General features: G+C 40.1%; 1 protein-coding gene across 1 annotated transcript, besides 17 other annotated features; it reads left to right on the plus strand.

The window, feature by feature from the left end:
• Positions 1-80: part of a mobile genetic element that runs on past the window's edge.
• Positions 1-7,082: part of a mobile genetic element that runs on past the window's edge.
• Positions 70-1,618: a mobile genetic element.
• Positions 1,629-1,685: a dispersed repeat.
• Positions 1,686-6,816: a mobile genetic element.
• Positions 1,831-1,858: a tandem repeat.
• Positions 3,169-3,208: a tandem repeat.
• Positions 6,281-6,334: a tandem repeat.
• Positions 6,617-7,082: a long terminal repeat.
• Positions 7,083-7,086: a direct repeat.
• A 1,823-nt stretch (positions 7,087-8,909) lies between these two features.
• EKO05_0006751 (uncharacterized protein) lies at positions 8,910-10,258 on the plus strand (the record flags this gene model as incomplete). The annotated part of the gene is made up of 4 exons (XM_059636869.1): positions 8,910-9,083; positions 9,133-9,383; positions 9,427-9,851; positions 9,906-10,258. The coding sequence occupies 4 exons, from the start codon at positions 8,910-8,912 to the stop codon at positions 10,256-10,258; spliced, it is 1,203 nt and encodes a 400-aa protein (XP_059492852.1).
• Positions 10,259-10,467: 209 nt separating this feature from the next.
• Positions 10,468-10,641: a mobile genetic element.
• Positions 10,606-10,639: a dispersed repeat.
• Positions 10,640-11,779: part of a mobile genetic element that runs on past the window's edge.
• Positions 11,009-11,202: a mobile genetic element.
• Positions 11,369-11,499: a mobile genetic element.
• Positions 11,372-11,499: a mobile genetic element.
• Positions 11,603-11,715: a mobile genetic element.

Below are 11,779 nucleotides of genomic sequence, written 5' to 3' on the forward strand. Positions count from 1 at the left end.
ATTCTTCTAAAATGTCAGTAGGGCATATAACCGCCCTGTCTTACTTAAGGCTTAGACAAGGTCTAAGCCTATAACATGCTTATAGCGTTAGAGGTAGGCCTCTTTTTTATTACTTCTTTTGCTAGAAGGTCTGTTTTCTTATTTCTAGCAATGTCTTAGTAGCTAGGGGTCTATTTAAGGCTTATTATAGCTCCTTTATCTTTAATAGTTTTAGCTGCCTTTATAGAGCGTGTTTGCTAAGCCTCTCTAGGCTTATTTAAAGGAGTTTTTAGTTTTAGGATAGCTGCCTAGTTGTCTGCAAAGACTTAGACGTCCTGTCCTGTAGTAGCTATAGTAGCTACAATTTTAAAGCCTCTTATTATTCCTTCTAGTTCTCTGTTATATACAATTTGGCCTTTACTAATATTGTAGTTTATAGTGTGGATTTCCTTAGGCTCTTAGTTGTAGTCTAGGACTGTAATTCCTACTCCTATCCCTAGGCCTCTCTCTATAGAAGAAGCGTCTGTGTAGATAGCTAGTATATTGCTTCCTACTTTTTTATAGCATCCATGTTTTATATACTTTTACTTCTTCTTCTTTTAGTAGTTTTAAGATTTTAGTTTAGTATGTAATAGCCTTATTCTAGGGGCAGAAGTAGAAGTCTTTTAGTTTCTCTTCTCTTATACTAGGCATAGCCTTTTTTATAGACTATATAATTTGCATAAGCTGTATAGGAGGTCCTATTCTTAGCCTAGTACAGTTTACCTCTCCTTGCTCTGTGCTAGAGTCTAGGTCTGTGTTTTATAGGGTGGATTTTAGCTGTGTTATAGCAGTATAGATAGGGTAGTTCTTTAGGAGCTTCCTAGCTCTAAAGGCGTACTTTCTTATTACGGTGTTTAGCCTTATTGTAGGAGGGGCTAGTGCTGCCTCTACCTCTTAGGGAATTATAGGTAAGGTTTAGAAGGTACCTAAGATATTCCTAAGTGCTAGGTTCTGTAGTCCTTGTAGTTGTTTTACTATTCTAGCTTGTTACTTCTAGAAGACCTAGCATCTATAGTCTGCTAGACTAGTAACACAGGCTAGGTATATTTATTAGAGGGCAGTAAGTGTAAGGCCTTTGTTGCTGTTTGCTAGTCTGCACATTCTGTAGAAGGCATTTCTTACTTAGCTAATTCTTGTAGAAGCATGCTCCTTAAAGGAGAGCCTGTTGTTAAAGTAGATTCCTAGCTATTTAACAGTCTTTTTTAGAGTTATTGTAGACGTGTCTAGTAGGGTAAAGGTGTAGTTTTCTGCTTTTTAGCTTGTAGTAAAGTATATAAGTTTAGTTTTTAGCGTATTAAACTAAATTGCACAGCTAGATCCTTTTATAAATAGGCTAGCTATATCCCTTTTTAGTAGGTGGATGTTTTTCTTTAGGCTAGTAGATAATACTGTAATAGCTAGGTTTTTTAGGTAGGATAGTAAGTAGTTTATAATTAACTAGAATAGAGGTCTAATATATATTAGGAACAGAAGAGGTAAGACAGGGCTTTCTTATAGGATTCTAGCGTTTATATTACTAAATTTTTCTATTTCTCTATTAAAGGACAGTTATAGTTAGCGTCTAGAGAGGAATAATCAGATCTAGGCTATTAGGCTGTTGTCAGATAACCAACCTTGCTAAGCCAAGTTAGGGGTTTAGGGTTAACCTTAGTTAACTTAGGTGCTAGCGGCACACACACATAAAAATAAGCCATTAAGACAGATAACTATTAATTAATTAACCTTTATAATTATCTTTGCACATTAAGCATATTACCTAACAATTAAGAGTCTTACTAATACTACTAAAATACCCTTTTAATATGTTGCTATTAATAATACATAATTTAATAATAATTCTTATAGATTACACAACATACACACCTTAGTTTTATTAACTGTAGACCTGCTGCGCCTCTCTAGACGTATAGGAGAAGATAGAACTAAATTAGACTATCTCTCTAAGGACTAAGCTATAAGTACCTAGCGCCCTAGACATTACTAACTATAAGAGGAGGCTAGCCCTTAGCAATAATAAACAAGGAAACCCTTAGCTTCTAGAAATCCTATCTTAACTATTAGCTAACAGCCTAAAGGTATAGAAGGAAGATAATAACTATTAGAAGAGCTGCCTTAAATCCTATAAGATAGCGGATAGAGACTACTATAAGGAACACACTAACCTAGACAAGGTAGTAATTTTATCTAAAGCTTAGTATTACCTTACCTTATAAAGAACTGCTGCTAACTAGGTAAATTAATTTAAATATAGCTTATTAGCCTTAAATACATAGTTAGTATTAATACTAAAGAAGAATAATTATGCGCACGCTACTAATACCTAGTAGCCCTTAAACTAATAAGATAACCTAGGGGCTAGGATACCTAGCTCCTTAAGTATAATTATACTGCAACGAACGCTAAAGTAGAAGATATTACTAAAATATACAATATACAAGACACTATCTAAGACTATTTAGATTTAGTAATAAAAGTAGCACTAACCTAGGTATTAACATTCTAGGACTATAGCAGATAAGAATAAAACATAACTTATAAAGAAATAATAAAACGCTTCTAAGAGCATATAAGTAAGTACTACCCTAAGAGGAGATAGTAAAGGGGCGCCTTTACTGCAGGGAACAACTTAACTCTTACTGCTAGTAGTAAATCTACCCTAGACACTAACAGGGATGCCTCTTATGTTGTTAAAGATATATTATCTACTTCTACTACACAGGGGAGTTAGGGAAGACCTTATTAAAAATAGAACATTAGTTAAATAACTATATCTAAGCAGTCCCTAAAAGTGGATGCAGCAGCAGCTAGAGGAGTAAAATACCCTGCTTGTAGACAACGCTATACACTAGAAGATTGCTACTATGTCTATAAAGATAAAGCACTAGAATAGTTTACCCTACGTAATAGAATTGCTAAGATAGTACAATTTAGGATAGAACAAAATACTAACCTTTAAGATTAGGTTAGATCTGCAAAACAAGCTTGCACTAAGACACTAGCTATTAAGACATCCTAAACACTGGAGGCACCTCTAAGATAACTACAGGGACAGAAGATATAAATAATTAATATAAGTCTAGTTAAAGAATTATACAATATAGAGCTACTAAGCTACTATCTTAGAGACTCCTTTATCCTTAACTTAGGATTAATAATTTATATTATAAATAATAAGGACTAAATATAAGACCTTACTCTACCTGCATTAAACAACTACCTATAAGTAGGAAACCTTTAGGTATAGATATAGGGATATAGCACTGTCTACCTATATCTATTAAACATAAGCTAACTAACTACTCCTATACTATAGAACGTAGCATAGTACCTAGACATACTTTACAACCTTGTCTTATTCTAATAACTACGTTAACAGGGCATCTAGTGGGACACAAAAGGAGATTTAACTTAGCTTAGACAAGTAGACAACACAGCTATTATATCCTTAGATAAACAATATAGATAATAGGTACTTAGAGAACAACTACAGACAGCATTTGGAATATAATTAATAAAAAGCTAAATACCTAAGACTGCTACTGCTCTGCTATGGCACAAGCAAATAGGGTACCCTAGAGCTGCTACTATTAAACACCTTATCTAACAATCTTAGGGGGTAAGAGTTAGGGGTATTACTACAGTCTAATGTAATACTTGCAGACAAGCTAAGACTAAGAGGTAAATTAGTTAATTACTACAAATAAGCTATGAAGACCTAGGAGAACATATAGTAATTAACTTCTACTTATATAAAGAAGGAAGCTTTACTAAGGAAATAAGCTAATTACTTGCTATTAACAGGCAATCTAGCTTCCTCTAGGACTTCTATTTTAAAGATAATTAACTAGAAAAGATAATTATCTACTTCCTAGACACCCTTACACAATTCCTGTTAAAACAATACAAGATCTAGGTTAAGGTAATGAAGTGTAATAGTAAAATTACTACTATAAAACTAGAAGTATTAAGATAGTGCGCTGCATAATTAATTAGGCTTAAGCCTTCTGCACTAGACACCTAAGCACAGAACAGAGGTGCTAAACGCTTAGGGGGTGTAATAAAAGATAAGGCACGCACTATAAGATTGGACGCAAACCTACTATAGGAAATGTAGCTAGAGATTGTAAGGGCAGCAGTATACCTACACAACTAAACACTAAGGTTATTAAATAACTAGAAAACACCCTATAATGTGCTCTTTACCTATACAGCTTAACTAGCTAGCCTAAACACACAAAGCAGGAAACTAAACCAGGCACATCTAAAAGCATATAGATGTAAAGCCTTTACTCTTACAAGTAACACCCTTTAAGGAAAGTTATAAATCTAGAAACTAGACCTAAGAGCATAGGTAGGATACCTAGTAGGATACTAATCCTTAAACATATATTAGATATAGATTCCTACCTTAGTAAAAGTTATTAGCATAAGAGATATAATCTTTAATAAGGATACTGTCTTTAGCAGCTAGACTTAGGACATAATAGACAACCTTATACACAGCACTCTTAAAGAGATAGTAATATAGACAAGAAGCGTAGAGCTTCTGCCTCTACCCTAAAATAAGGCTAAAATCTAGTTATTATATAAGGACAACACTATTACATAATTAAATACTATAGAAGATTAACTAGGATATAATAATAGACAGAAAGCTAGACATATATATCTAACTCCTCCTCTAACTCTGCCACTAGTTGCGTTGTTAATAAACATGTTGTTGCTATCCTAATTAGCAAGAGGTAACAGCTAACTAGGAGTTAGCAGGTAGCACTAGTTAACTGCTAATTAGTTAGAATTAACGCTAGCGTAATCTTAAGGAACTTTATAAACTATCCTGTAGAAAGCTGTATTTATAGCTAGCATATAAGGCAGATATATAGGCACTTACTAGAGTAATAATATTAATAAGGCTAGGTGAAAATAAATATTAATAAAAGGGCTTAAGCCTTATTAAAGCTAACTCCTACTAGAGCTAACGGCACAATTAAACCTAGAGGACCACCTGCTTTACTAATAGTTTGAGGAAGCTAAGCAAGAACACCTTAGCAGCTATTAGAACATAAAGTTATAGTCTAAAGTACCCCTAACAAAGACTAAGGTAGTAGGATACTAGATACTTAACTGTATGTGGGTATATACGTATAAACTTAATAAGAACTACTACCTACTTAAATATAAGGCATAAGTAGTAGTCTAAGGTAACTAGCAATAAAATATTACTTCTAAAGATACCTACGCAGCAACACTAGCTAGCAGGTCCTTTAGAATGCTTATAGCAATTTTAGCAGCACATAACCTAGAACTTAAGTAGTTTAATGTTGTAAACGCCTTTCTTTATGTATTAAATTACAGAAAGGTCTATATAAGGATGCTACGTAGGTATTAGAAACTAGGTATAGTCCTATAGCTACATATAGCACTATATAGACTAAGACTCTCTCTACTCCTTAAGCAGAAGGAATTTATATCTACTCTAACAAGCTATAGATTTGCAGCTGTTTCCTATAAACCCTACTGTTTACTTAAGAGTAGAGTTACTATCTTCTTCTATATAAACAATATTATTATAGCTTATTACCTTACTAGAAAACATAAGGCAGATAAGGCCCTTAGCTATATTACTAAGAAATACTCTATTACAGGAGGAAACAATCTGCAATAGTTCCTAGGAGTAGAAATAACCTAAGATTAAGTCAACCTAAGGATTCTTCTCTTATAGGCGTTATATATTAACAAAATTAGCTCCCTAGCAGATAAGATAAACATATAATATAACACACTAATATTAAGCATTAAGCTTCTACTAAATAAGGGGGAAGCTGTAGCATTAGAATTTAACAAATACTAGAGAAAGAATAGATCTCTCCTCTTTACTGTAGTTACTACTAGGCCTAATATTGCCTTTACCACATCTAGGCTAGCATAATTTCTAACTAACTCTGGACAGCAGCACTATAATGCAACAGATTAAGTACTATTGTACCTACAAGGGACACAAGACCTATCCCTTACCTTTAGAGGCAACAAGCACCTAGTAGTTGCTAGTAATGCATTATTTGCTAATAATACTCTTAATAGGAAGAGCTCCTAAGGATATACTATTAAACTATACAGAGGACCTATTACCTAGAGAGCTAATAAATAAGACACAGTTACTACATTAATAACTAAAGCAGAGCTACTTGCCCTAGTACAGGTAGCTAAGGAAGCTATCTTTATCTTATAACTATTGTTAGAACTTAGTATATACCTCTTATAATTAATAATTACTATTTAATATAATAATACCTAGACTATCTAATTAATTAATAAGGAAGTCTTAAAACTCTAAACTAAACTACAACATGTAGATATTTACAACTACTAGCTATAATAAGAGGCAAATAAAGGCACTATAATAGTAAACTATGTCCTATCTACTAAGATGTTAGCTAATAGACTTATAAAGGGTCTGCCTGTAAGCAAGTAGTTAACCTTTCTAAGATAGCTAGGACTAGAGAAACATACTAAACAAAGAAAGCTAGCTAACACCTAGATAGAATTACTTAACTAAAAGCTTGCTAACCTAGAGGTACAATAAGAGCTAATTATGTCTAGCTTTAATAGGGCCTTAAAGCTGAGGGGGTGTGTCAGATAACTAACCTTACTAAGCTAAGTTAGGGGTTTAGGGTTAACCTTAGTTCACTTAGGGGCTAGCGGCACACACACATAAAAATAAGCTATTAAGACAGATAACTATTAATTAATTAACCTTTATGATTATCTTTACACATTAAGCATATTATCTAACACCTACATACAAGTTACTTATTGTACTACAATGTCTAAAAGGTAAACTAGAGTAACATGTTTATTTTAAATATGCAAGGTAGTTGCTATAGGTGTTTATCAGCGTAGATTTATTCATCTATTAATCTGTTCTAGAAGAGGTGGAGTTTTTAAGGGGTTGGATTATACCTCTACACATTCATTATCCCTACTAGTAATAGTGTCCTGCATACAAGTTACTTATTATACTAGAATTTCTTAAAGGTAAACTAGAGTAACGTGTTTGTTTGTTAGGTGTTGGGTAGTTGCTGTAGGTGTTTGTAGACGTGGATTTGTTTTATTTGTTTTATTTGTTCTAGAAGAGGTAGGGTTTTTTAGGGTTTGGTTATACTTCTATATGTTGTTCTTACTAGTAATAATCTTCTGCATACAAGTTACTTATTGTACTAGAATGTCTAGAAGGTAAACTAGAGTAACGTGTTTGTTTGTTAGGTGTTGGGTAGTTGCTGTAGGTGTTTATAGATGTGGGTTTGTTTATTTGTTAACTACTTTGTTCTAGAAGAGGTGGGGTTTTAAGTGGTTAGATTATACCTCTACACATTCATTATCCCTGCTAGTAATAATCTCCTGCATACAAGTTCCCTGCTGTACTACATGGTCTAGAAGCTACGCTAGAGTAACGTGTTTGTTTGCGAAGTGTTAGGTAGTTGCTGTAGGTGTTTGTAGGCGTGGATTTGTTTATCTATTACTTTATTCTAGAAGAGGTGGGGGTTTTTGGGGTTTGGTTATACCTCTATATGTTGTTCTTGCTAGTTATAGTCTCCTGCATAGAAGCTGCAAACGGTGCTAAACATTCCAGATGACAGACTCTTCTGTCGCACAATCCCGATCATGCGCAAAAGGCTCTACACGGGAGAGCTTCACACTAGAGACACTGAACCGCCACCGGCAGCATCTGCACGTCACATCCACAGCACCAGCATACTTCCAGCAGCGGCAGCAACAACAGGGAATTCGCAATTGACCAAGTACGTATCTGATAGCACTCAGCCAAGCCTCGCTGCTGATCTCGGGCGTTGTGTCCTGCGTTGTGCTTCTCTTCAACCGCATCCTGGTCTGGCTGACTGTCAACATCCCGTCTGACTGTCTCTGAATACCGTGGCCAACCATGATCTGGACGTCTGCATGTTCGCTCTACTCGTGGATTCCACAGATGACTTGGCGGACTGCATTGAAGAAGGTCAGGAGCGAGCACGAGATGGCTACACAGCTCGTCAAGACGATGGTAACGGTCCAGAGGTGGCTCCGCTGCCATGTCCACCCGATGGCCAGTAGCAACGCCGAGAAGCAGATCTTCCCCGCCGCTACGCCGACGATGCCGAGGATTTGAAAAGTCCAGTTCACCAGGATCGCCCTTGTCAAGTTGTCCTTGTCGCGCTTCTGTACATCCCAGAGGTGCTGGCACACGCCTCGGTTGGCGTAGAGCGTCAACACTGATCACCAACCTACGAAACATACCTGGCGCTGCCAGCATCACTCGACTACCTTCCCGGCTTCACGTACCCATGAAGATGTCATCTCACCCGATTTGTCTATTGCGCGCGGAAGACGAAGCGCAGAGCAACAGTAGACAACGAAAGAGACGTGAGCGTCCACATCGTGACCATAACGGTGGGTTCTCGGTCTGAGACCGCGTCCACATCCCGCTGACGTTGCATCTCCATCTCCACTCAAGAGGAGCTTCCCTAATCATGCGTCAAGACTGGCAGACCGAGTGCCGTGCCTCGCATCTCTAGTTCCGCAGCAACGAGAATCATCAGCCGTGTATCGGAAGAGCCGAAGCGATCGCCGCGCGCATCGCACATGTTGATTTGCCCAGGGGCAGCGCCCTTGTGGCAGATGTCGTGGAATGGAACGAAGGCTTGCTTCTCCCACACATGCAGCAAGGTGCTATGTGCATGCAGGTAATGGCGGCCTAGTCCTCGCTTCTGCCGAGCCCACCTTCCTCGTCCAAGCGATAAGCCGAGCCGCCACTACTGGACCGAGCTGCTCACTACTGTACTTGAAGCAATCCCCACATCTCCCAGGCTGTCGCCAACTCCTGTGCAACCTCCAACATGACGTCGCAGGCCAATCCGCAGGCTCTCATCGAGCAGCTACGGCTCTTGACTGCCGATCCCAGCGCCTACTTCCAGGAGGATGCACAGCAACGTCAGTTCCAGAAGCTGGCGCGGCAGGCAGCGACTGCTGTAGAAGAGCCCTTTGAGACTATGCAGCGTTTGGTGTATGGCGTGAGTGGGTGGCTCAGCTTCGACAAAACATCTGCTGACCCTCGCTCAGCCTCTACCGCTGGTCGCTGCACGGATTGGTCAAGATCGGGGCATCTTCGAGGCTCTTGCTAAGAGCCCAGAAGGAGCAGCGCTCGATGATGTGGCCCGGGTGAGCGGGTTACCCAAAGCTGTGCTCGAGTCCGTCCTGGACTACCTCTGCACGCAGGACATGGCTCTCGAATCGCAGCCAGGGATATACACACCGACGCCGCTAACGCACATGCTTCTTGTGCCGCTCTTCAACGATGCCGTTACTCATTTGTAGGTTTGGTAGATGGCGGGAGAACAGGTCTAACGCTCACAGCCACGATTCTTGCCTGCCTGCCTTCTCCGCCTTGAACAGAGTCCTTGGCAGTTCAGAGCAAGGAAAGACGGCCTTCAAGGTCGGACAGCACAGCGAGGAAGACTTGTACACATGGCTGGAATCACATCCCGTCCAGCAGGGCGCCTTCCGCCGGTTCATGGAAGCCCAGTTCGCGGCCTTGCCTACGTGGCTAGACGCAGTGTCCTTCGACACCGAGGTAGCGAACAGCTCGCAACCCAAGGACGTTGTATTCGTCGACGTCGGCGGCGGCAATGGCGCGCAGTGCGCCGCGTTAAAGAAAGCCTTCCCCAAGCTCCAGGGCCGGATCATCCTGCAAGACCGGCCAGCCGTGCTCGAGAAAGCGCTGCAAGTCGCCGGCATGGAAACAATGGCCCACGACTTCCTAACCGAGCAGCCCGTCCACAGTGAGTCAGACCTCACATTCTACCAACCCGCTTCGAATCTACTCACACACCCAGACGCACGCGCTTACTACCTCCGCCAAATCCTGCTCAACTACGACGACGACACGTGCATCCATATCCTGCAGATGCACCTCCCAGCCCTCCAGCACAGCCCGGACAGCCGCCTGTACATCATCGACAAAGTCCTCCCGGACGCCAAACCACCCGCCACCGCGCCAGGCACCGAGTACACGGCCGCCCTCAGCCTGGCTACCAAGGCCGTGTTTGACGCGCAGGAGCGCCGCGAGAAGCACTGGCGCTGGCTCGTCGACCAGGCTGGGCTGGACGTGCTGGAGATGAGGAGGTTCACGCAGTTCAACGACAGTGTTATTGTTGCTAAGCGGCGGGTGCAGGATCAGTGGCGGTAAGGTAGGGGTTATGGGACTAGAAGTACAAGGGTAAAGTTGTTGCTGCAATGTGTCTATATTCTTACTAAAGTATACTAGCTCATTCTTATACTTATACCTTTATCTCTACCTAGCTACTAAGGCTGTATTTAATACGTAGAAGCGCTATGAGAAGTATTAGCACTAGCTAGTAGACTAGACTATGCTACGCTAGAGGTAGTAGAGATAAGGTTTTGTTACGATCCTAGGCAGAAGGAGCGGCATAACAATAAGTATTACCCAACCAAACCCTTAACTCCTCCCTGAAGGAACAAAAAGTGAAGAAATACAGAACACCTAGGGCTGTTACGTAACTACTTTTTAAAAAGCCTAACACATATAACTACTTATTAATAAGTATAGTAACGTACTCCACGGGTGAGCGGATCAAACGGGTGAGCGGATCACTCTGCCAAGACCACACCAAACCTCCACCTTACCACGCAATGCCTCAACAACAACATCAATCTACGCCCTTAAGAGAAGCTGCGATACAGCTTGCGCTCTAGGCAATTAAATAAGACGTAACATTTACCCTATAACGCGCTGCAGCTATATATAACGCGCCTTACAGCACACTACACGCTTAATACACAGGACGACCTGCACAAGCTGATTATACGCCAGTTTAACAGATTATAGACCAGACTAAGGAGGACATGATTACTAAGTACATCCTTAAGCTAGATACACAAGGATTTGCCTCTTAGCTGGCTGCTGTAGCTAATATAGCTAATTCTTTGCGTGCTAAGCGTAATATAGGCCATGTTAGCATAAACTGGCCTAACACGTTTGTTAAGCGCCGCCCTAACCTTAAAGTAAGGTTCAATCGCAAGTACGACTACAAGAGAGCCCTCTGTAAGGATCTAGAGATTATTAGGGGCTGGTTTAGGCTTGTAGCGAATGTCAAAGCCAAGTATAGCATCTAGGACAATAACACATACAACTTTAATAAGACAGGCTTTATAATAGGCCAGATATTAACAGGAGCAGTTGTTACAGGCTTAGAGTGTTAAGGACAGCTAAAGGCAGTGTAGTAGGGTAATTAAGAGTGGACAACAGTTATACAGGGCATTAATGGCACAGGGTAGGCTATTCTACCCTTTATTATCTTTAAAGGCCGCAACCACCTCTCTGCCTGGTACAAAGAGGACAATCTGCCCCATAACTGGGTTATTAGAGTCTCTGAGAACAGATGGACTACCAACAAGCTTGGTCTAGACTAGTTGAAGCACTTTAATGCCTATACAAAGACGCGCACCTAAGGAGTACACTAGCTGCTCCTTATTAACAGCCACAAGAGCCACAACTCCCTTAACTTCTAACAATACTGTAAGGAAGTAAAGATTGTTACACTGTGTATGCCTCTACACCTATCTTACCTCTTACAACCACTAGATGTAGGTTGTTTTGCCCCTCTAAAGAAGGTATATAGGCGCTAAGCTAAGAATCTTATACGCAACTACATTACTTATATTACTAAAACTAAGTTCCTACTATGCT

The sequence above is a fragment of the Ascochyta rabiei genome, chromosome 11, assembly GCF_004011695.2.
Source record: "Ascochyta rabiei chromosome 11, complete sequence".
NCBI classification, from domain to species: domain Eukaryota; kingdom Fungi; phylum Ascomycota; class Dothideomycetes; order Pleosporales; family Didymellaceae; genus Ascochyta; species Ascochyta rabiei.